The sequence below is a fragment of the Andrena cerasifolii genome, chromosome 2 (genome assembly GCF_050908995.1).
Source record: "Andrena cerasifolii isolate SP2316 chromosome 2, iyAndCera1_principal, whole genome shotgun sequence".
In the NCBI taxonomy this organism is placed as follows: domain Eukaryota; kingdom Metazoa; phylum Arthropoda; class Insecta; order Hymenoptera; family Andrenidae; genus Andrena; species Andrena cerasifolii.
This window is the reverse complement of record NC_135119.1, coordinates 27,238,638-27,264,978: the sequence shown is the minus strand read 5'-3', so window position 1 is coordinate 27,264,978 and position 26,341 is coordinate 27,238,638. Positions and strand designations below refer to the sequence as shown.

Below are 26,341 nucleotides of genomic sequence, written 5' to 3'. Positions count from 1 at the left end.
TCTAGCTCTAACTCTAAAGCCGGGAATCCACCGGGAAGCTAAGCTAAGCTAAGCTATGCTATGTTTTAACTTAGCTTTTGGTGGAAACTGTTTCATAAGAATGTATCGAAGCTATTTTTTTTAAAACGTAGCATGGCATAGCATAGCATCGCGTAGCATAGATGAGCTTCTCGGTGGATTCCCGGCTTTCCTCTAACTCTAACTCTACCTCTAACTGTAATTCTACCTCTAAATATAACTTTAATTTTAAGTCTAACTCTAAATTTAAGTTTAACTTTAACTTCAATCTTAACGCAGTTCAATCTGTGAAGATAAGAATGCATAATAATAAATAATTGCTCAGTTGGAATAGGACTCCTTGTCTACAGTTCTGCATTGGTTATGCTCGTAGATACCCAGAGATCTGAAGCTGGATCATCTCGTGAAGGTAATATCGCTGGAAGGAAGAGTCCTTCAAGGACGAGTCAGATACGTGGGACCTGTACCAGGCCGTGAAGAAGCACACGTGGGTGTGGAGTTACCTTACCTGAACGGCACCTCCGACGGCACTTTTCACGGTAGAAGATTCTTCGATTGGTAAGTCATCCACTTCAATCGGTACAAAACTAATTACTTTATCAATCAACCCTTGACAGCTTATTCACATAGGATTAAGAGCATTGCAGCGATTGTTCGATCCCCTATTCAGATAGCAACCCACCTAGCTTTCGACACCAGACTTTTAATTTCATTCCTCTGTTCTCGGTCTCTAGTTAAACTTAATGAATTTTTAACTACTCTATTACAACACTCCAATCTTTTTCGATCCACTTTCGTTTCCATTTCTTCGAGGACCCTTCTAACTTTGAGCAGAATATAAGAAACCATCTCGATCTTTGGTGTAGTAAATATATATCTAAATTGAAGGCTATAGCAATTAAAAGGAACCAGCAAATTGTTTAATATCCATTACTGTATATATATTAACTTCCCGAATTCGAGCAGCTCTTGCATCTTCTGTTTATTGCCCCAGATTATCTACAAGGTGTCTCATCATCCTCGACTATCCTGCCGGACAAATGATGGCCCTAAAATCTGTTACCATTTCCATTAAATACTGTTCGCCGTACGCTCGCATGACCTGTAAATCCTGTCGCTTTAAATGCGGCCTGTACGTGTGTCAAGTCGCGGACTTCCGTGAAGCAAAAACTTCATCGCTTCTCTGGAACAATAACGAGGCATTTTATCGAACGCGTGTCGCTCGCGTTTCTCGCTGTTAGCAGTTTCTCATTAACACAATGCCACCGTTGCGACTCTGCATTATTACCGCAGTGAAAATAATGCCGGGGAAGCATGTTCCCGGAGCGTTTGCTGCAAATATTGGATTATGAGAGTGGAACGGCACCAGCAACATGCGACACAGGTACAAAATATTCGCCCACGACGCCTGACGGTTCTCTGCGATGGGGGTTGGTTTTCGTTCCCTCGCTGACACAGAAACAGAACTCGGTTACACCTTTTACGGCGGAAAATGTGATCGATCCTGGGCGTAAGATTCTGTTCTACTCGGTATATCGAGTTGTCCCATATATTTACAAAGTTTTTCTTTGGTGGAATTCGAAAGGACCTTTTCCCTCAATTATTTTAAAAAATATTCTATTTTAATCATCGGTAGTCTTTAAAGTATACTTACCATGTGTGACAACCTTATTTTTTTTTATTTCTCATATACGTGGCTTAAAAAATCGGTGATGTAAGTGGAAGAGGGTGACGACTCCACACATTTTTGCATCTTGGATTGGTATATAGCTTGAGTATGGCTGGGAGGCACATTTTGGGCGAAAGAATGTGGAAAAGGTTTAAACACAGAGACTCGAATCAAGTTTAAAAAAAAATCCACTTTCTCTCATCTAGCAAATTAGCAATAACTCATATTAAATTAATTTTTAAATTATCTCAGCTCTTTTAAGGAATCACCCTACTTTGACGGCCTGAAAAGGAGCGCAATATTTGGGATTTTTTTTAAGAGAAACCCTCAAATTATATTAATTCAAAACTTTATGCCCATATTTGTACATAATTAGGCAACATTATAAAGAAAAATTAATTTAAAAAACGGTACCTAAAACTTTAAACGCATTTTTCTCAAAACAATGTTTTTCGAATTGGTTAGCATGATATCTCAAAAACCAATCACCCGATTAACTTCAAACTCGGTATATATCTTCAGTAGATGTCCCATTATCGTTGTTACTAAAACTGAGTCGGTTTTTGCAAAATTAGACTTTTGCGACTTAAAAAACCATTGAATTTTTGTCAGAAATCGATGTCTGTTGTAGACGCTGCCATTTTTTTTACTTTTCAGTATTTCTCATTTAATCTAGTTCAGGCGATAACCACACTTATACAGATCACAGAAAATTTAAAATTTTCTATTTCAGACAACTACAACGGCTGATTTGATGCTAACCATGTGCATATGATTTTTGTAAGGCGCTCTATTTTTGCATACAATTTTGTTTCATATTCTCTAATGATATATAATGGTTCGAAAGTTCGCATCATTTTTCGTCCGTTAAGGTAGAGAAACCCCTTAAATTAAAACATTGTATGGTTTTCACATGTAAAATTCATATTCCTTTAAAAAGATTCCATTTTTAAAAAAGATCTACAAGTCTACTGCACCCACAATTAAACATTAGTGTTCTAAAATCTAGATCCACCTAGTTAAGGGGACAATCCACAGAAAGTCGAGTGGATTGCTCAAATTTTCCCAGCTCAGGGATAATAGTGATCGTTCCGTTGCACGTGATCCCGTGCATGCGTTTGTTTACCGGTGTTTACGAGTCCGGATCCGTATCTTGGCAATGTTCCTTGGAAGCAAAGGGGGCATCGCTACTTCTTCGTCGACTTCTCAATTAAATTCGGGTGGCATCAGCGGAAGGAGCGTTTTCGGAATTATTCCCTTCCCCTCCCCTGACGTATTTAATTTCGTAATTGCATCGTGTTTTCGAGGTAACAGGCCGCGATACGGCGATCGTGTGCTGCGTGACAAAAGCAATTCCGCCGGCGATAAACCTCTCCTCTCGAATCCGCGCATGCACCTGCACGTGTATGCACATGCAGCGGGGCCACTTTCGTGGAAGAATGTAAAGCTCCCTAAGCGACCTACGCTCGATAAAGTCTGCATTACTTTTTAACAACTATTGTGCTATGTTATAAGGAACTCGCGCTAATTTATTTCTTTTCCCCAAGGTGGCGAGATCTTTTTTTCAGGCTAGACCAGCTTGGGCAATAAGGTTCTAATTGGTATAGAAGGTGTCTTTCTTTGGTGGGGATAAAAGGGTTGCAATTTCGTACGGATATGAATATTTTAGTGTTACTTTAGTAGCGGTTATAAATATTCATGTTGCTTTAAATTTCCTAGTGGTAAAGAAGAGATTGAACACACATTTTGTCACTTAAAAAATATCAGGTTAATAATGTCAGTTATTTGTTGTGTAATATGGGAATGGCTTCTGAAGGAAACTCGTGATTCTGGAAAGTTACATTGAAATTACAGTGAATCTATTTATGTTGAAACGGACTTGCTACGTATTTGTAACTGTTAAAGGTCGACTAGGGAAGTATAAAGTAGACGTGTTACTGGGATTATTTGTTTATGAATTCTGGTGTGGGGAACGTAATAACAGGGCAATCATGCGGACACGTGTTTTAAAATCCACAAACTTGTGTATTCTATTTGGGTATACATACCTCTGCGGAAAACGTGCAGTCCTTTGAAAATGATAACAAACATTGTCACAGAAAAACTTGGCGTTTATTGCAATGAAAGCTTCAAAAGCAAACACTGCTTCTTTCAAACCTTCGTGTGCCCCACAAAAAGAAAAATCGATTAATACCATTTTCACACTCAGAAGTTTAGTTTCGCATAAACCCGATTCTTCGATCCTCTCCAAATTCATTTCATTATATCCCACTATTCATTTCTACCCTCTTAGTTCCTCAAAGCGTTCTCATTCCCTAAAGTCCACTACCGCATGCAGCAAGTGAAACTTACAGTCTAAGGACAGATTGTCTCGGGTTGTTCTTTCACGAGACCCAGGGCTGGATTTGGGTATGGGCTAAGTAGGCTGCAGCTTAGGGCGGCAAATTTCAGGGAGTATCCAATTTTGAGCAGCAGTGAATTTTGAGGAGCGGCAAATTTGGGGGTTCGATACATTCTGGGAAGCTGCAAATTTTTGGGAGCGATAGATTTTTGGGAGTGATAAATTTTAGGGAGCGGCAAATTTTGGGAGGCATCAAATTTTGGGGACCGTCAAATTTTGGAGAGCATCAACTTTTGGGGAGTGATAAATTTTGGGAGGCATCAAATTTTAGAGAGCGAAAAATTTTGAGCGAAAGAAATTGGAAATGCTTTAAACACAGAACCTTGAGACAGCTTTAAAAACAATTCCCTTTTTTCATTTCAATGTCTCACACGTGAGTTGTCATATTGAATTCATTTAAAAATTGTCTCAACCTTTTTAAATTAAAATATTTAACAATATTTGACGGAGAGGGCGGGGCCGACGCTTCCCAGCCTAGGGGCGTCAATCTTCAAATTCGCCCCTGATGAGACCAATAGCTGTTAAGGTTGCAGGCTCTCGGAGTCCAGCTTTCCAACGTCCCCTGGTCGCTCTGCCCTTCTTCAAATTCACCATCGTTCTTCGTTCGCGAAATTGAACTCTTAGGTGCCCGTGAGCCGACGCTTCGACGTAACGGCAGCTTTATCCCAAGTGTTTCGCCGTTCGACGACACAATGAATAAGTAATGCTGTCTCCATCGTGTCGGGGCTATAGGTCGCCCCGAGATCCGACCTGGCACGTCGCAGTCCCATATACAATGCTCTATTCAATTCTAGCATCGACTACATACAGGGTGTTCAGTAACGGATAGTGGAAAATAAACTATGTGATACTACGTGGAAAAATAAGACGAGAATCAAGAGTAACGAAATGCTTTAACATTTGGGTCAGGAGTGCCTGAAGCACGGCAGTCCGACGATCGCCTGCTCGCGTTGCGCGGGTCAGTACGAGACTACGTAGTAGGGCGGAGCGGAAAATTTAAATTTGAATTTTCGCCTATATAGTATGATTATATAATCATTTTTAGCAGAAAAAGGAACCTGCAGACATGAATATTTTTCCAACATTTTTTACAGTTGTGGTTGGTTAATCAAAAGACAACTATACTGGACCCAGGCCAACTGAAAATTCAAATTTAAATTTTCGCCTATATAGTATCGTTCGTAGTATATACTATATAGTATACTACGTAGGTATTATAGTGCTACTTATAGTGAATCTTTGTTTCTTTCCAAATTCATCAGCACTCGTCTCTCCTCGTATATTTTATTGCTCACAATTTTTTAAACATCCTGTACTGTCGTGTTAATTCAAAAGGCATATCGGTTCGAAAGGTGGCTCTGAGATAAATGACTTTTAGTATTTTGTGTCATGCCATCGGTATTTCATATAAATTGGAGTAGGTTTAAATATTAAATCTGAATAAAAAGGTATCTAAATATTTCTGACAAATCTGTAAAACGAAAAACGCTGAATAATTAACTTATTACTAATTTATTTATCTTAATATATAAAGCAGAAAATGTTTGTGTGCTTGGCTGTGCTAATCATATAAAATAGGAAAAATTAATTTCTTTTCAATGTGGGTTAGTCCGTTTTTGCTCTCAATGCCTCATTTAATATACGTGCGTATAGATAAACTATTTTTGTGCTAGCTGACAGCAATAACTGAATTTAAGCGAAAGTTACAGATACGCCCTTTCGAATCAACTCGGCAGTGTACAGTGTCTGGATAGGAACAAATGTTTAGACGAGATCGGGAGATCTAATCATCGATACCGCTTGAGAGAGAATACACTGTTCCACGATTCTAAGGCCACCATGTAAGGCAGCGGCCGTGTACTCATGGCTGGCGCTGTGGACGAAACGTTCTTGCCTCTGTGCATGGTCGATAGCGAGCACTGTCACATACGTTATCGTGAGAAACCTCCTTCTGCGAGAGCCTTGGAAAATCGCTCCGAGTTTGGCTCGCGATGCTCGCGTGACGGATCGTCGTCCCTGAAAGTGCACCTCCTCAGATTTTGATCTCGAGAAGGCATCTAATGCGTTAGCTCCAAGACTTCGTGTGTAACCCCAGCTGTGCATGGAAATACAACCGAGCAGAGATTCCTGACGCAGTTTCAACGCCACCCACAGGGCTCCGGTTGTTGATAAGACGTAATTGTCCCCCAAAGGAATGCCTTCGATTCTAGTACCTTCCTCCAGAATAGAAACTCGAATTAGATCGAGCCCGCGTTCATCCATTATTTATTCACGTGCCATAAGCTTTCACTACTTTGTATTACTAAATTCGCTAATCTTAAAATTTAGTATAGAACTCTGACATATTAAAATTTCATTTACGATATAAACTCTCGCAGATGAGAGGCGAATCGTATCAATACTATCAATTAAATATTAAGAATCCAAATAAATCCTTGAGGCCTAATTTCAGTACTCAATTCAATACTTACTTTTAAAAATTTTAGTACTTACTTCAATACTTAATTTAAATTTTTTCAGTACTTAAAGCAATACTTAATTTAAAAATTGTCAGTACTTAATTCAATACTAATTTAAATTTTTCAGCAGGTACTTAATTCAATACTTAATTTAAAAAAATTTAGTACTTAATTCAATACTTACTTTAAAAATCTTCAGTGCTTAATTTAAAAATTTTCAGTACTTAATTCAATACGTAATTTATAAATCTTCAGTACTTAATTTAATGCTTACTTTAAAAATCTTCAGTCCTCAATTCAATACTTAATTTGCACTTACCTCTGAAACACTTGCTCGGAACCCGTTTCTCCGACTGTTCCATAAAAACTGCGATTTGCAAGAGCGGAAAAGGGAGCTCCGGAGACATAACTACCATCGTTTAAAATGTCGTTCCAATTGCGTGACTCGTCCTTATTTCTCGTGATTTATAGAGTGGTAAAAATGCGAGCGCACGCCGCCGAGGGCTCGAAGTGTTCCACGGGGGAAATGCAAATGAGTTGCGGGCTGGTGCAACGGGTCCCTGTTACAATGCACGTGTTACGTCGCTTTCGTTCGATTCTTCCGTGAAAGGCAGCCGCGGCTGCACCGAGAGCCGTGCAACATTGATCCCCAACCGGTCATCAGCTTTTTTTCTTCCTCCACTGTTAATTCGTAACTGCATTGTACAACGCTTTGCAACGGAGCGCGGTGTTCCTCACGTGCTCCCCCGTTGCAACTGGCAAATCATAGACCCGCAGTCGTTTCATCTTTTTTCCCTGACTTATTAGCACCGAAACATTTAGGCTTAGTCGATTCTCCCATGTTACATGGAACTGGTTTGCAAGGCTGCAGTTAGTAAAATGCATTTGACCCACTTTCCATTCACGGTTGATGTTACTCGCGCAGTTTTTGTGATTATAGAAGCTGTTCGAGTAATGGGTACGATAGGAGTGCTTTAAGGGGGCGTAGGACTATTGAAATCTTGAAAAATCGATTTTTTTATTATTATTAATTCTGAAAGTGAACATTTACAACAATGTCTCGTGAAGAAATTCGAATAATTACGGAAATTATAGCGCTGAACGTAATTAAGTGCGCCGTCGAGTTACGGCCTCGCAGAGCGGTATTGGCGTAGGGGACTACACTTTGAAGCCGTTTATCTTGAAACTACATTTTCAAACACGGTGTACATCATAACTCTTGAACGAATGAATATTTTCGCTTAAAATTTTAACTGAAGCTGTAGAATTCCTTTCTCCGTCGTGTGGAATTTCGGCATCAACATTGGATGTTTGTAAAACATTTTATAACTGAGTAAAGACGATTTTTTCCCATAAAAATGTGTGGAAAAAATTGATTTGCGTGTAACTTTTATAATTTTTGTTTAAATTCGCCCAGCAAAATTGCATACTATAACTATTAGCGTAGAAATTATTCACCCCAAAGCATTTTGCTTTTAAATGATTGGTTCCCCTGGCACTATGTACACCGATTACAACTGCGCGCTACGCGGGACCATCTTTAGCATCAAATAACTTGAATAATTTTCAACATTCTGACAATTTTTTTATTTTACATTATTTGTAAAAGCGTACATAAAAAACTGAAAAACTTCAACATGGATGATTGCCGATAATAAAGGTTACGTGTCAAATATTTTTCTGAGAGCTACTTTTTTTCCAAAGCCCCATTAAAATCGGCCTGTGAGGGTTCGATATGCTCCCTTGTGAATTAAAAAATACCTACCACCTTTCTGCTTTGAAGAAAAGTTTCACCACTGATAAATGGCCCGCGTGACAAGAAACGCGTTAAAGAACCATACATACAGTAAAAAGAATAACTCGTGATTAACGTGGTGTTCTCGATGATCTCGTGTTCCAGTGAGCCGGACCGCGCGATCTTCGTGCCGTTCAAGAAGGTGATCCTCGCTTGGTGCACCACTTGACCCGAGCCACCGAGCAACCTGACGACCCCCCGAATTCTGCTGTCTCAGTACACCATGTGAACGAAACCGAGTACGTACAGGATCTACGTTGGACTTCAACAGGTACGTGAACAACTTCCTTAGACCGTCACGATCACCGTCGCTCACCGTGGAGGATGGAGCAAGCCCCATTAAAGAAAGGGAGACCTATGGGAGCTCCGGTGACGGAGGTATCGCGGTGATTCGTCTTGCTAATAAAAGTCACAGCGCTCTTGCAACTCGGAGCCGAGGACGATCTCCGTTTAGCCGACGTTTCCTTTGGACCTCAGGATCGAGTATATGTGATAAACAGTCGCGTCGAGTCGCTCGATTGCGTTGGAAACACTAAGAGAATGTTGCTTGCGGCTCGGATCCTGGTTGACAGAGGATTCGACGAAGAGTCGAGTATATTTTGTGTAACAGATAGCTGTCAGTCTAGAGTATACCGCGAATGGTCCGGCTCGGCCGATCTCTGCGTGCGACCCCCGTGTGAAAGTGGGCGATCAGTATTACTGCGAATTCCGTTCGGTTCAGAAAAGCACAAAGCTGCGCCGGCGGATCTCCCTCGGGGTCCGCGGGCCTGCGAGCGGTCGGGAACGAATTCTCGACGGTGCGAGTGCGGGGAGGAATGGTACCTTTCCCTCGCGGCAGCAACGAGGGACTCGCTATTGTCATTCGATTTTATACCTTCTGTGGAGGATTGGTTGGCCGTTTTACAACGCGGGCTTCTCGACGTGTCGATGGCTTAGTACGCAAATTTGAGTTTTTATCAGGGATCGTAACCGCCGCCTAACCCGAATCCGGTTAACCGAGGGAAGGTTCCTGTAACCCGTAGTAACCCCGCAGGAACGGCTCCGAAAAAGTACAGAGAGCCGGTTAACCCTATGGTCGCTCAGCGCTCGTCCACCGCTGCGATGCAACTGCAATTTTAACAAGAACCGGGTTGCATGCAATGACGTCAATCACTTGCAGGGTTTTGTTTCTCGGTCTAACTTTTAATCTCTCGAAGAAAAATGTGACGAATTTTCTTGAGTTATACCCGCGACAAAAGGGTACATACGTTTTTTGATGGACTAGGTTGGGTATGCGGCAGGCACGCGTATACATACGAGAGTATTTTTGTAAATGCTTGAGATCGCGATGTTCACTCGGAGGTAGGCGAAACGCAGTGGCGGATTTAAGAAAAAAGGCCCAGGTGGCAAACGTTCTCAGGGGCCCATTTTTTTGGGGGGGGGGGAATGAAGATGTAGTTTACTAAAAACTAGTGTAGTAGTACAGAACAAAATATAGTGTTTGGTTAAAATCATTATTTTTTTTAAGATAGGGCCCTAGGGGCCTTCTGGGCAGGGGCCCATTTTTCGGGAAAATGAAGAGGTAGTTTACTAAAAACAAGCCAAGTGTAGTTGTACGCAAAAATGTAGTGTTTGGATACCTATACGCCTATACCTAATCCTAATTTTGTTTTTGGAGATGAGGCCCTGGGGGGCCTTCTGAGCGGGGTCCAGGCGGTAACTGCGGATCAGCCGCCCTGTTAAATCCGCTACTGGCGAAACGGGCACTGAAAGGTTTTTCAATTTTATCGTAGGTGCAAGATTGATGTGCTAAAAATATTTTTAACGCGAATTCAATAGAATTTATTAGGTGATTATAAATATTTATTTAAAGAATAAAATCCAGTTTTCGTTTCTTTTTATATAGCTCTTGAATTATTTAAATCGTGGTTACATTAATCTCCTTTTTCCTTCTTCTTTGGCAGCGCCATTGAATCCCAGTTTCTATTGTCACTCTGTACGATAGGAGCTTATATCATAGCAGTTAGAGATTCTTTTGCATACACTTTAATTCTCCGTTTTATTATTTACCTCCTCAACCACTTCAAAGAAAATTCCACACAGAATGATCACGTACAACGTATATACCAAGCAATTTACGAAGTGACAATATCGATTCCTCGTTGCGACTCGAGCTATACAAGCCTTTTACCTCGTGATAACGCCTCGGTAATGATAATTGAATCTGGCAGGTGTATGGCGTGTGAACAATTCCACGAGATTGTTATTGGTGTAGTGATGGGATCGATGTAGGGAATATCACAGTGCCATAAGAATGAAGTATTATTGACGCACTTGAACGTTCCATTTAACGCGATTGATATCATTCAACTGGTATCGAGATTAGGAATGGTCGCACGTGTGGTCCGATAACGCGAGGATCTTCGAACCTTTCAGAACAATCTCCTAAGCCTCTTCTGTAACTAAGAGACTGACCAAGAGGCCACCAGTTATCACTTGATGTCATAAAACACTTGTCACCAAATATGCTTCAGCATTTTTATCAGTATTCACAAATAACTGCTATTTTTCTTTCGAAATGCTCTTCGAACGTAGCGTTAGAGTTTGTTTAATAGCAGTGCTTGTAAACGGATTTGAATAAATTTTAATATGTTATTCTCGAAGAATAATAGCAGTGCTTCTAAGTGGAATTTTATTCTTCAGAGTATGAATGCTGTACATTTCGATACCACGTGCGATATCCTTGATCCCGTCACTAGCTGTCGATGCAATTCTCGATTAAAGCCATTCGTCCTCGCCAGGGGCGGATTCGGAGATCTGGCGCCTAGGCTAACAAGCGTCTGTCGCCCTTCCCGTGAAATATTAACAAGTATTTTAATTCGAAAGAGTTGGGACAGTTTTAAAATTAATTCGATATGAGTTATTGCTAAGTTGCTGGATGAGAAAATGTGAATTATTTTTAAAATCGTCTCAAGCCCCTGTGCGAGGGACTCGTGCAAGGTGCAGCAGGTCTCTGCGCCCGCGTGAGCGCAAGGGGGAAGAGGAAGCCGCAATTGGAGGCTTTATGCGCGCGTAGTAACGTCGAGCGGAGTTTTTAAGCGCTCAAGAGGCTACAGGTAGGGTTGTTTCGATACAAGTAACGATGCTTTTCATTCGATACCCAGTATTTTTGGTTTCGATACTTATGAGGTATCGAAAGAAAGGATTTTTTTAAAGTAACAAGTATTTTTACCGATTTTTTCATTTTCCTTTAATTGTCATTATTGTTAAAATAATAAGAGCTCAATGAGGAAGATTGTCGGTGGGCGTTTCTTCTAGTGGACAACTAAATAGGTTTTTTTATTCACAAACACCGTAATCCTCCACAAAAAGCGTTCTCTTGTCACCGAGGCACCATGGATAATGCAGAATTACCGCAAACTGGAGCAATATTGTCATGTTTTGGAACATTTTCTTATATAATACAAACATTAACATTTTTACATTTGCTTTAAGTATCCTATTATAACATCGCATCGTTTGTGATTGTACTACAAGTGTCAAAATGCATAAAATTTGTATCCTTTTCCATCTTTAATACATGTTAACCCTTTGACTACGAAAGGCGTGTATATACGGTCTCAAAAGTCTATTAATATAATACGAAAGAAAAACTGAATATTGTTAATTTATTTGCAATTATTTATTTTTTTAACCCCTAAGAGTGGTATTAAATCTCCGGCTACCGTTTTGGTCAGTGGGCAACCAGTCGCAGCGACTGATATGTGAATATCACGCCGTCCGTATCGATGGTTCTCTCCGAGAGTGCGCCGCAGTCAAAAGGTTAAGTAACTGCCAATGTTCCCCCAGTTTACGGTACATTTTTCACGAAGAATAATAATCTATTCCATACCAATACGTATCGATACTTTTCCACCCACGCGCGAGTAGTATCAATACTTCTATTCCGATCCAAACGCCGGGTACAAGTATCGAAACACCCGAACCTACAGGACAAAGGACATCCCCGTACAACTGAAGAACCGTGTCTAATCTTAATCGCTGTGCGTCCGTGAACGGGACATATTTAAACGCGTGTCTGTCTCTCTGTGTCCGTGTCTGTACTCTCTGTGAAAACACGTAAAACGGCATGATAAGTGGCAGTTTAAGGATATACGGCATAATAATGGGAGTTCTAGTTGTTAGGCTTAATCCATAGGTGTAGTCATCTTAAGAGGTCAGCGAAGCGTCGGCGAACATGTATCGGGGCTGCTCTCCTTTGCCTCGATCGCAGGAGGGGGTTGGAGTTTCAGGCTCGACGCGATCAAGGGGACAGTTGCTTGCTAGAGTCTCAGATGGCGGGATGCGGATCGATTCGACGAACTTATGCCAAATAATAATCTATGAAGCGTTTCGAAATACGACTTATTATTTAGGGTCTAGCGATGATCGAATTATGAATAGGGGGTGCAGTGGTGCTTTGATTGCATCTGACGAAATTTCCTTTGGCTGTTCCTGTTGGAAATATTTCGGCGAGTCTCCAGTTCAGGAGCGTGAATTATTTTATCTCAGCATTGAAGATTTGTCAGCGGAGTATGAATTCAAATTTTGCCAGGGACGCTTACGTTGAATTTCGAATCGAAGCTCCACTGCGCGTAAATAAATTTGCAGAATATAATACATAGCACTAGCAAACACCCCCCCCCCCACACACACACTTCGTTCAGGGGGATGTTAGTGTCTCGAGGTTTCGCGTAAGATTTTTAAAAATTCAACATTCAGTATTATTCGCAGTTTCAATTCCCTCGAAGCTTGCGCCGCTTCTTTTCTCTCTGTAAAAATTGTTCATTGGTAAGACTAGTGTGACGTGGGTGGAAACTTAGCTTCCTCTGTTCCAACGTTACATCTCCGAGACACTCGATCTCGCGAAATTCCGCTTCGAGCTGTTTATCTACCTTGGAAGCTCTAACTCGCGGGCGTGTCGAACGGCGAAAGCGTTATTTTTGTATCGCGGCGGCGATCGTTGCCACTGTGTGCGATGCCTATTAAATATTCATGGAGGAGTTACGAGTGTAACGGCTGCGCGACCACTGGAGCTTGATTGTCATAATTTGAGGTAATAACGGCGTTAGAACCAAGGACGAGCACCGCTCGTAATCAGCCATTAGCGTCTCCGATTCCCAAGGAACTCGAGTTACTCAACTGGAATTGCATCTACGCCGCCGGGGAAACGTGGAAAAACTCGGCGCGCAGAAGAAACGATAGAAGCTCGCTGTAGTCGACGCGAGGAATTAATTATCGATACGCGGTGGTTGCTCCTTATGCGTAATGTCTGGTGCCTGTGTCTTACATTAAATCCCGAAATATGGATGTTTATAAATATGGAGAAAGATGTAGCTTTTCTCAATTAGTTAGCAATTTTAACTTAACTTAATTGGTAGCCGAGTTCATTCATTTTTGTTGGCTCCAGTCTCCCGTCTCCAAGAAAAAATATTTCTAAAGACATGCTTTCCTATTTTGGATAGTATCTTAAGGGAGAATCGTATTTTATGGGCTAAAGACATATACAAATTTAGGATTTTTTTTCTAAGAAACTAGCGATTCGATTCATCTCAAATTTGGACCACGTTTTTATGCATCTTTGAAGATAACGTGGTCCAAATTTCAAATTAATCGAACCGCTAGTTTTTTTTTTAAAAAATCCCAAATGTTGCTATGTTTTCAGCCCCGAAAATAGGATTCTCCCCTTAATCAGTTCGCCAGTATTGATTAAAAATCTCATTTTGGGGGTAATGATCCTTGATCTGGAAGTATCTATTTTTTTTTATTAGCCCGAGAATGTGGTTACTAATTTAGGATAATTGTATTTAGAAATGATTCATCGCCAAAGGATAGTAATCTTCGGTGACTTCTTCTGTGGGATTGCTAGTTTAAAAGATGCGATATTTTTTTAAAATGTTCCATGTTTCGGGAGTTTCGCGCGTTGTTTACTGTGTGTTAATTTAATAAATCGCAATTGTATTTTTTCCTCGTGTTGTTGCTCGTTCGCAATTATAGTTGCAGATTGTTGGAATTTGTAGAGAATGTGCGGATCATTATTATATAGGAATAGCGGTGGACAGTGAGTTTGTACTTACATCGTTTTCGATTTCCATTTAACGGCAATGAGACACGCAGATTCGATTCCACGTTCTCAGTTGATTTTAAACAGTTGTGCCTGGATAACGTTGTTCGTTTGCGTGGTTCAAAAGCGATTATTCTCCTGAGTGCGTTGTATGTATTAGATGTGTCGTACAGAAGCGCACGTATGTATTATGTAAATTGTGTAGGATCGATTAAAAAAGAAAGAAAATCAATGAAGAACCGTAGAATACATTTTCTCATTCTGCTTCGTATCTTCTTTAATTTTGAAGCTGCTACACGCATCGGTAAATCTTCAATTTTCATAAAACTTCAAAACTGTGCATTAAAATGGCAAAACTGCAATGGCAATTAAAGGATAAGGGGAAAAGCAGGATATGTCCATTTTTTGTGATTTTGTGGTTTATAGCATATTTTGTTGGTGGCAACTGGGGCTACCGAACTGTCGAATCACAAACTGTTATAAAGTTCAAATACCCGGTAAGAAGAAAATACGGAATGGCCCCACTCTTCGCCTAAGCAAATTATATAAGAAAATTAAATTCACCTTCAACCTTGTTTCTTCACTGATCAACTAAACTATTGAACCATAATTTTCTCGATAAAGCTGTTTTGTGACATTCCCTGCTTTTCAATTACCAATATCGGTGATACAACATAACTCTGCATTTTCGTGATTAATCATGGAAGACAGTTCTATAAAAAAATACAGCACAATGATCGATCACGTTCAACGCTAACTATTTGCATCGATCTACGAAGAAATCCGGAGCTGAAAATTGAATATTTTGAATCTAGAATTCGAAAGTATATTTTTCTGAAGCTTGAAAGGAAATTTTAATTATCGACTAAGATTTAAATGCTACACACGTTACCATTAGTACCTATGTAGTTTTTATTGCGGAGAGGGTGAAAGCATGGAGATTCGTGAGAATGGCCGCGATAACGCGCTGCAGCTTTATCAACGGCCATTATTATCGTTTATTATCACCGAAGCAAAAAGCCGTGCAATTAATTCCGTTCAATCTTTCTCCCGCAACACCTGCCACGAGGCGCACGGTTCTAACGTCTAGCCAACAACTTCGTGGCGGATAGGGAGCCTCTCGCGTGACTGAAAGTAAATTTAGTTATGTTATACGAGGCGATACCATCTACACCCCCCGTGTACGTAATATCTTTTGTTCGAAAGAAAGGATCGGGAAAGTTCGAAGAGTTAACTTTCTGCCGTTCCGTGTGCGGTTCAATCGCCGTTTAACGAAGCGAATTGCACATTTTTAACATTATTCCACAGGCGGACTGTCGCCTCGTTAAGTAGTCAACTCCGTTATTCTTTTTCAAAATCCTATGAAGCATCGGGAACGTGTGCATACGTATCTATTGTGATTTCAAGATAATTTTGCGTCTTAATTAGGTATCTGATATTTTCAAAGTTTCAGTGTTTCGTACGTGTTAGATAGTAAGGCTACTTCTATATCGAATATGTGATGCCCTTTTTTATTTTTCGTGCTCGGTTGGTTTTAATGATTCGTTTGTGAGCTTGTAATTGAGGAGATGAAATGGTTAGCGATGTGACACTGGTGAAAAATTTTAAGAGAAAAAAACCAACCAGTGAATGATCGAATTGTTGAATCTATAGACCTTTGAGACTAATACTTGAACATATTTATGTATAACAACAAAACAACTGTTGAATTGCATTTAAATTTATTTTTCTTGAAATTTCTATAAAAATAATTACTTATTCTTATCGTAATTTAAAAAAAAAATTATAAAATGCAAAACGTGTAAAAGCCCAGTAAATATAAAAATATAGGATATTAAAAGTGCAACTACACTCCATTTATAAACATATAATAATGTTTAAATTTATATTTGACATTTCTTTGCCTAATGGTCATTCACTGGTATGCGGTCAATTACTGGTTGGTTTATCCTACCATCTTTACAAATTTAGAAGGAAAGGTACAGATTAGGGCGGTGGAGATTGATAGCACTTTCGTTGTTTTTCACCGAAGCGAAAATGGCACTTATGATTTTAGCTCTTGCGATGGCCTTAATAGTTGGAATAAATTACTCTAGCACTTATAACTTTTACCACCGCATACCGGGTGCAAATCATATCCTTTTTCACTGAAAAAATTATTTTCTATTTTCTTGCCACTTACGTCGTTTATCATTTCAACTCCTCAATTGTTTTTAGCAGTATGTGGGTGTGTTATGGTTCGAAGCAGTTTAATTATATTCAACGACACAGCTAATATACTTATGGCGTGCCATTGCGAGACGAACATGGCCCCTCGGTGCTGTATTTAATGCCATTTATGCACAACGCGTGCGCTCGACCGATATTATACAGTTAGCTCGTTATTATACAATTCAGTGAGTACAATGTTGGGTGTGCGATCGGGCGTTTGTGATACGGTAGGATCTCTGTTATACAAAGTGGACCATAACTAAACGCTCTGTTATCCGAATTGGAGCACGCTGTCATGGGGTACCCTTTTTTCTAGCGCTCTATGTTTTTTAAAAGTAATTCCCATTCTATCGATCTAATATGATACGGATAGTGTAAGCGGGGGTGACTTTGGGTGACACTCCTTCATACTTTTCAAATATCACGCGAAAACTACATATACATTATGATAGACAAATCAATGATTACTTTTATAGTTAATTGAGAAATAAAATTTGAAGTCGCAGAGTCAACCTGCATCGAGTGGGAATAAATAAGTGCAAATGGAAATAGAGAAGTGCAAAGTAACTCCATTAGTCACAAAGTCACCCCCTGCTTACGCTATATGTCTATAAAAAAATTTGCTATTTTTATTTAAGAGTCATCGAAGTCTATTTTATCGAAACTGTAAGAAAGTTAACTTTGGAAAAATAAGCGTTGTGCAAAAGGTCCCTTAAGGGGTTATACCTAGTCAGGCGGCTGAAAAGAGGTGAATGTTTGTGATTTTTTTTTGTAAAAGCGGACGCGTATATTTTTATAGAACTTTTTGCGCTTAAAAGAGCAATATCTAAAGAACATTTGGTAATTTTTTCGTAGAAAAATATTTAAGTTTATAATAAAATAACAAGCGACATCCAAGAAGCACTGCAAAAATCACACAAAAATATCAGGATTTCAACTTTAAATAGCCGCCATTTTGTTTTAACTTAATATTTCGGAAAATTCTCTCCGTCAACTTGAGGATACATTAATATACTAACGAAATCTTTTTTGTTTTTTGATTTTAGATAATCTGGTTCCGAATGGCAATGCTCACCGCAAAACCAAATTTTTAAAAATGCTTCTTGGATGTCGCTTGTTATTTTATTATAAACTTAAATATTTTTGTACGAAAAAATTACCAAATGTTCTTTAGATATTGCTCTTTTAAGCGCAAAAAGTTCTATAAAAATATACGCTTCCGTTTCTTCAAAAAAAATTCACCAATATTAGCCTCTTTTCGACCGCATGACTGGGTATAACCCCTTAATCGAACAGCTGTACCCCATTCGGGTAATGGAGGTCCTACTGTACCTCCCCAACGATCTTCATTCCCACCTGGCGCAGTATTACAGGAATGGCATAGCTTTGTACGTTCAGTCGTCGAGAGACAGAAATCGTTGAGCATTGTTTAAGGCATATTGATTAAATTAGCGAGCAAAAAGGCAAATAAGGGATCGTTAATTCCACTGTACTTCGACAAAAAGTCACCTCGATATTATCTACAAATTCCACAGAGAAATTCTTCAAGTTATCAAAGTCCTTTTGCAAGACACCGAATGCTAGAGTTTCTGTAACTGCAACGAGTACAATAATTCGTTTGAAATGCTAGTGTCTGATTAGCAAAGGGTAGTATAATTTCGGACTCGCATAATTTCGAGTGGAGACGTTCGTTTCTGATAGTATATTTCTACGAGTACTTGTACCTAATCAAACTTCTAGTAACTTAGGAATATCTCTCGACTAACCTGCGACATTCTCACACCTTTTTATACAGGAGCGGTGACACCTTACGTACAAATTGTTTTCGCGGCGTTCGATCGTCGGCAACGCCGATGGGACTCCAAAGAACTCTCTGCCTAATCGCACCAAGTGTTACATTTGTATCCGCAGATTCTATAATTCACTGGCCCCGCGGGGAAGCTCGCGGCGCCGTGCTCCGCAGACTATATTTTTCGCGCTGCGACGCTCCTATGTTCCTGAAACGTTTCTCATTGAACGAACGGGGAAGAGAGAAGGGAATAAGGGATGGAAGGACAGCGGAGATAAGTGACTATGATCCGTACACTCTCGTCCATAAAACGTCACTTATCGAGTATTGTACGAAGTGGAAATTCCTAAATACTTCTAAGTTGCACTTCTGGTGGCACTGAGGTCGCTGCGGGGGTGGGTTTGGAGATTCGGTGCCCCTAGGCTGACAAGTAGGAATGGGTTCTAAGGTTTCGAGAAATCCAAGAAAGTTTCGAATTTCAAGAATTCGAAATTTTGCACTTTCGCGTGATTCGAAATTCTCGAAAGTCGGATAAGAATATTTTGTAAGAATATTGTTATATTTTTGTTTGTCTTTTTTTTTCTAATTATGACCAATAGAGCATACTTTATACTGACCATAATTTATGCTAAAAATTTGTTGACCTTAGTTTTTAAAGCAAGCTATTCTATTCTCTGTTCGAAATAAGAATAATAATAATAATAATATTTTGAATAGAAGAAATGGGTGGTTTGTACTTTTATTACTGTAGTATATTATTTAATTTAATTTCAACCACACTGTATTCTGTGCACTAAAGGGTTTCAGTCGGTAATATCAATAATAATAATAATAATAATAATACAAAAAATAATAATATTCCCCTTACAAAACAGAATCCGCATTTCAAGTTTCGAGAGTTTCGAGTTTCGAAGCCTTACAAAATTTCGGACACGAGTTTCGAAAATTTAAAAATTAGCTTCAAACTCACCCCTACCACCACAGCGTCTACCGCCCTTCCTGCGAAATATCATCTAATCTTTTAATTTAAAAGAGTTGAGAAGATTTTGAAATGAAATCACTACAACTAACATATGAGCTATTGCTAATCTGCTACAGGAAAAGAAAGCGAATAATTTACTTGAAGTTGTCTCAAGCCTTTCTGTTTAAAAATCATCCTCCGTTTTATTTTCGAACCAAAATCTAGCTACTATTATCGATGAGAATAATTGAAAGCTATATCAACATGCATCAGTTTTTCTTCATGTGGATTATAATCCATTGTTGTAAAAAGCTTAGGAAAGAATTCCTTTAATCTTTAAGGATTTTATGACGCAGTGCAAAGTAAGTAGTACACTCGATCGGTTTTACCAGCGAGCCAGCGACACCGCGTTCTGTCTCGCGCGACGCTTATAGGCGGGAGTGTACGCAGCGCCAGCTAGTGAAGTCGGTTAGCCGAACGAAACCGTCGGCGACCGAAGGGACGGTGCGTCGCGAGGCGATGATCGCGCTCGCGACGGCGCGCGTTGTCTTTCTGTCCCGAAGAAATCTCGGCGAGCGTGAAAAGAACGAGCGAGTACGAAAAGGTCGGGGATCGATAGCGGGGGAGCGTGACGAGGATAATAACGAGCGTTCGATTGATCCTATCGTTCACTATCGTTCCTCGGCCGTTCGCGGATGCGGGATATACGATGGGCGCACTCGAAGATTCCGTGATTCGGCGGAATTGGCCCGGCCCGATTGAATTAATTGCGAGTAACGGGCGAGGATCGATGCTCGCCCCGACGAGATTGTTATCGTTGTACCTAACAAACTAATATGATAGATATTAAAAAGAACACGCAGAGGAGGCGCACTCTATCGTCCTCTCGCTATTTACTGTATTGTAACGGATTGGTATGGTGGATATACCGAGAAATAAAGCTATTATTACTCTAAACGGGCGTTGCTGCAATCCCCCTCCGCTATGTGGGTGTAACGAAGTGGAGGGTGTCGACGGCTAACCCTTTGTTCTTTCACTGCTGGCACTGGCGGTAGGTGTGCGCTACTCAGGGCCCGATCTAAATAGGTAGTTCTTCCGCCACTCTGGGCAAACGTGATTTTTGCCGCCCTTTATATTTAATTATAAATAATCATTTTAAAATATAATTTTTCACGGTGAGTGAAATTTCTTTGTGGGTAGTTGCTGAATAACGAGAGCCTTTTATTTGATGAAAAATTTCATATATATAAAAAATTCGTAACGAAACAAAATAAAATATATACAGGTGCCTAGTTTTGTTAATTTAAAAAAAGGGATTTAACGATTGAAGGGAAATAAATATAAGAAGCGGGGGAAAATGCAAGATTCCACAGTGTAATAGTAATTATATGGGTGATTTAAAAACAATTTATAAGTTTCATACTAAATGCAAACATATATTACCTTCGTTTTGGCTGCTTCTTGGAGAAGTTTCACTTTTCCATTGGTTTTTATTGATTTTAATTATCTCTGCCTTTCTTTTCTGGCCAGTTGCCCTGCTTGCGCCCCCGAGATCGGGCCCTGGGGCTACCAGCTGTGGGACCTGGGCATGGTCCGGCGCAGCTGTTAGCAATGATGGGAAGATTGTTATCTTCGGTGTTAACCACTTGGTGGTTTATTAATTTATGTCTGCAGGCGACATTAAGAGGGGATTCTCGTGTAATATCCTCAAAAGTAACTGATATTTAAGATTTTTTTTTTAAAAAAACTGTTGGTCATATTGGATTAAACTCTTTTGGGATATTAAGAGGCATCTTTAAACTTGTAGAAAATATTTTTTTTATATCGATCCTTTCTTATTATTTATTAATTATTATGGAATCTAGTCCACCTCTTCGACGATGTAACCTTAATCGAAAACCCAACATGTAATATTTCATTCGAAGCTTTATTTTCAAAAAATGCCAACAATGACCATTTTAGGCCCCTACTCAAGTTCACGCCCTAGGCACCTGCCTAATTTTGCCTGCAGGGCCGAAGCGGGACCTGCTGAAGCGTGTCTGAGCTACGCTCCCCCAAACCAGGGGTCGCAATATTCAAGCACGCTGTCGTTTTCACTCCCCGCGACCCTTGCAGCGTCGCAACACCCCCGAACAAAGCGCTTCTACGGAGCGGCGATTAATTCCGTATATCCAATTAATCGCCGACGTTGTTCGCGAATTAAGGCCGTGCGACAGAACTCCGAATGCGCTGGTCGGCAGGATCGATCGCGGCGCACTATCAACCCTTCCCCCATGGAAATCGTCAGTGATGCGCCGGGTAGTCAGCGTACCAGCTGAAAGCTCCGTTCGAGCCAGTTTGTCCGCCGAAGTCCACGTAATCCAGAACGGGGTTGGATCGCTCCAGGCGCCGGCTCTCCGGTTCCTCCTGGCGAATGCTGGAGAGCGCTAGGGGCACGAGGCCGTCTGCCTGCCGCGGGATTCTTGGCAGGGCGATCGGGCTCAGCTCGATCACGTCGATCCCGTCCACCGGTATGGCGATGTAACGACGACCAGCGAAAGCACCGTAGACCCCGCACAAAAGAATCAGTGTTACGCTCTGAAATAGCGCAACCGGATGTTTTAACCACCATCGCCTTGGCAATTGAGCGTTTAAAGGCCCACGAAGCCGTCACGCTTGAAAAATTATTATATACAGGCTGGTCAAAAAGCGATGGTCACTGCTTCTGGGGTGGATCGGGGGTATGCAGCTCTGGATGGGTGGAGATTTGTAAAAAAGATATTGAAAATTAATGGTAATTCATATATTCTGCTTGCTGAAAGGAGAACAAGCTTAAAAGGAACACCATATGCTGCAAACGCGTCGATTGCTTAGAAAAAATTCGTAAAGTTTTGGTGTGGATGAAGCGATTATTTGATGAAACCATTTTTCGCGTCTTTGACTGTTATTACTGTTCTTTCTTTTTATTAAAAAAAAACGCAAGATCTTGGATTTCGGGGCCATTCTTCGAGGTGATTTTATGTGATGAAAATTTTAGCATCTGTATAAGTTACTTAAATCTATAAAGGGGATTTTTAAATTTTCATTACGGGCTCGGATAAAAAACGGGAAAAAGCGACTTCCACTATTTTCTTCGCTGTTCCGGCCAATTGCAATTTTTTTCAAAACGATGAAACACGTGACCTAGTAAACTAATCCTTCTAGCTTTTCAAAAAAAATTTAAAATAGTTATTCTGTTTTAAACGGTGTCCCTTTTGTTAAAAACACGAGTTCGTGTATTGGAGTCATTTTCGACGCAGAGTCTTTAAACGCAAGTTGAAACGAGGACCGTAGCAGGGTTAACATTGCCCTCTGGAACATTCGCGTCAGAATGTTCCCGTTTCTATTGTCGGCGTTTTCTTTAGAGACGCGGATCGTCACGGCTGCTGACCGCCACCTTTGTTCACGATTCGAGTCGTCCATCTGTCAATGCTGGCTGCTCGTAATTCCCATTAAACCATGTCAAATAAACCACCGTTGACCATGTATTTCACGGCACGTTGCTTTCTAGTCGTTTTCTTGCTAGACGAGGGTATCCCTTAAAGGGTAAATATTCCCCTCGTCGACCGCCCTCGGGGATGAAGGGTACCTTTGAGCCGGAAGACGTTTAACTTTTAAATGATTACCTCCGGAGCGGTACCAAAAATCACGGGGAGCAGATTTAATCTGAATAGGGAATCTCGTTGAGAAATAAATAAAATTGCTATAGAATAACGATCATACACAATTGAAGTATAACGCAAATTACTTTAAATATTCATGGAAAAAATCCAACGACAATGATAACAGCGCAACGAAAAGACGATATTTTATTTTTATTTTTTTTTTTTACTAATGGTACGACGAATTTTAACGAGGTCCTCGAGGCCAAGGATGTTTAAGTATCCGATCTTCTAGGAGATACGTCGAAAAGGACAAGGCAAAGGGACGTAATCACGAAGAGCCACCCTTGGACGAACTCAACGGGGAAATTGCAATTAAGCTCCCTAGTATTTATTCGCGGTGTATCTGGGATTCAACCGTGCTGAAATTGGACACAATACGGGTCGAATTATTCGCTGGGACAAACGTACCTCCTGTGCACAGCTGTGATACAATACGATTAATGAAAAGAGGATCACGAAGCTTGGAAAATTCTCGGAAATTGTGAAAGTTGCGAAAATTGATTAGATTTTTTAAAAAATGGTAACACTACTGTGTTTATTAACGTGCGGGCGCTTTGGGACACAAAGTGAGTGAAAAGGAAAACTCAAAGTTTTCTGCTTTTCTGAAAATTATTAAAATTGACAGAAGGGTGTCTCTGAATCGCGCAATGAAACGTGATTTTCACCATTGAGTCATTCAACGCGAATTTGGAAACATTTTGGACTAACATTTCGAATTTTGCTGAAGCTTGGATACGTTGTAGTATTTAGTGATATATGAATGTATCTCGAAGGATTTTTCAAAATTATAAAAACTGGGTCTTACACCTCTTTGAAAAATAGCGCTGACCTTTTCTCCAATAAATTATAACAATGATTTATAAATTGATAAAAATGAGCTTTGACGTGCTTACAGTGGAGACATAAGAGCACCTAATAAAAATTATTTCACTTAAAAGAAACAAATTCTTTACCATTTATTTTGCAATTGTTCTGAACAAATGCAATTTTATAATAGCAAGGCACTATTTAAAAATTAGAAAAAAATGAGGTATAGCTCTATTTGTCCTCTTTACGGATTTCGTGCGGAACGACCTCCCTTATAAAATTTTTTAATTCGAGCCACATCGTTTGGAAAATTTAATTAATTTAATTAACCATTCGAGTTTCACGCGTCATGGTTCTTGACGAAAGAATATCGTGATCGAAGGGTACTTTCAGAAGAAGGAATCTTCAGTTTCCCCCTGTCGGTCGTGCACAATAGGAGCCGCGTTATACAGCGATGATTGTCAGTAGCAAAAACACGCGAGATGACATCCTGGCTGACGTTCGCTGTCAGTCGTTAAATCGATCAACCGTGTTTTGCCCGCTCGCTAATTATTTCACGACGTACCAATTAACTGGTATCTGCAGTTTAAGAGCACGATATCGTCCACGTACCGCGAATAACTTCATCCGGCGATTAGCTGTTGAACTAATGGGGCCAATTAGAGTTTGTTCTGTTCGATGTAAAAGCGTCGGACAGCGGCTTCGTCTCCGTCATATTATCTTACGTTTAATCAAAACCATAATACAGAAAATTAGAGAAAGTGCTTTTTTCATATTTAATGAAATTTAGAAGAATTCTAGAGGTGAACTTTCGTACGCTTCCACACGTCCATTAAACGCAACGTTAATTTATTCACGCGTGATAATGTAAATTTGTGACGAAATAATTAACTAAACGAAATAACAAGAAATGTCCGACCAGATATGGGCTTCTTCTACTTGCCCTTTAATTGCAACTGTGTACACGAGCTTCGCGTCAATTTGATAGAAATTTTGCAGTTGTAGTTTAGTGCAATTGTACAAACTTCGAATAATTTATTTCCGAAGAATTTCCAAATAATTTAATCAATGATTACGCATGTTCACTCGAACGTTTAAAATCTCTCGATTATGAATCACGAGTGCCTTCGACTTCTTCAATTTTCTAGCTTAGTATTTCCCAAAGTTTCCACTTGTTCACCTTCTATTTTTCCCAAAATACAATTCCCTGAGAAAAACATTTACTTCCATCCTAAACTTACTTTTGCACCAGAAATTACCCCTTTAAGTGGTGCCACGAGTTACATTCCCCACGAGTGTTATACTAAACTGCACTTTAACTTTTTGTTGCCTTGACCCAGGGCCAGCCAAAGTATTTGGTTGGTGCGTATGAAATTAACTCGATATAATAACTCGGTAAAAGTCGCAGAAGCTCAAAGAAATAAAATAGTTAAGAAGCAGAAAATATTTCCGTTCAAACTTCCCTAAGAACTGAAACTCAATTCAGGAATTAAACACTCAAAGAATTCAAATAAATAAAATAGTTAAAAAGCAGAAAATATTCCCATTCAAACTTCTGCTTCTTAACTATTTAATGTATTCTATTTAATTTCTTTGAGTTGCTGCGACATTTCTCAAAACGCGAAACAGCAAATTCACACGCACCAGCTTAAATAAAGCCTTGTAAACGAATTGCAAAGAAAAGAGAAAGAAGTAGTTAGAATTACCAGGTTACTCATCGTCGATTTGTCGATCGTCGTGCTGGACGCTAGTTTACAGAGATTTATTCGTCGAACTGATGAGCGAGGGTCGCGTTAGCGTGGTTTTATACGGTTTCGCTTGGCCGCAGCTTTCTAGTCTTTCCGATCACCGAGCACCGCCTGCTTCCAGGCGACAGCAATTACTCTCGGTACTCTTTTACCAGCTGTTTACCCTATTCCAGGCCAATTGTCCTGTCGTTAATGCTGCCGCGACCGAGGAACGCGAAAATTATCGGGTTTTTCTCCTTTAAAAAGTCGCCATACCCGGCTTCTGTTGGAGTGCCACCCAGGGAATCACGTTCCTCCGTCACGCAGAATTGCGCATCGATTTTGTCATTTTGCGGAATGACCGTTTGCATACTCCCAGGAGGGAAACTTGATTCCTCAAACTAGTAATAATTAAAGTAGTTCCAACATTCGACTTCAATCACGTTTGAAGTCCAAATAACCCCTGAATAATTATTTAGAGGGACTTGTAACATTCTCATATTTTTCGCCAGTGACAAACAAGCTAAAAGAAATCTTCTCCCATATTCTGGTGAAGGAAGAGAATAGACGCATTTGCATAAATCTGAAGAAAGTACATTCCCAGAAGATTGAAATGCAAATCGATTGCCGCTCGAACGCTCAAAGTTTACCCACCGTTCCAGCACAGTAGCTTCTTGCATCGCTCCTTCCTCCGACTCGAGGGCTTTGTCCCCTTGTTTTTGCGCCCGTCCGCTCGCTT

At 40.1% G+C, this 26,341-nt stretch overlaps 2 protein-coding genes across 5 annotated transcripts in view; one reads left to right on the top strand and one right to left on the bottom strand.

Annotated features, from left to right (window-relative positions):
* The window catches only part of LOC143366090 (uncharacterized), a 35,844-nt gene extending 15,502 nt beyond the window's left edge, over positions 1 to 20,342 (top strand). For 2 of the 4 annotated variants that reach the window (XM_076806866.1, XM_076806865.1), the window contains 2 exons: positions 392 to 576; positions 8,448 to 20,342. In XM_076806866.1, coding sequence (XP_076662981.1) covers positions 392 to 576; positions 8,448 to 8,511 — 249 coding nt within the window. In that variant the 3' untranslated portion in view covers positions 8,512 to 20,342. The remainder of the gene's footprint in view (positions 1 to 391; positions 577 to 8,447) is intronic. The other 2 variants (XR_013084659.1, XR_013084660.1) reach the window with 2 other exon arrangements.
* A 946-nt stretch (positions 20,343 to 21,288) lies between these two features.
* LOC143366310 (uncharacterized) lies at positions 21,289 to 26,301 on the bottom strand. The gene is made up of 2 exons (XM_076807262.1): positions 25,582 to 26,301; positions 21,289 to 21,962 (listed from the first exon to the last, which is right to left on the bottom strand). Exons 1-2 carry the CDS (start codon positions 25,591 to 25,593, stop codon positions 21,669 to 21,671), a joined length of 306 nt encoding a protein of 101 aa, XP_076663377.1. The 5' UTR covers positions 25,594 to 26,301; the 3' UTR covers positions 21,289 to 21,668.
* Between the last annotated feature and the right edge of the window lie 40 nt (positions 26,302 to 26,341).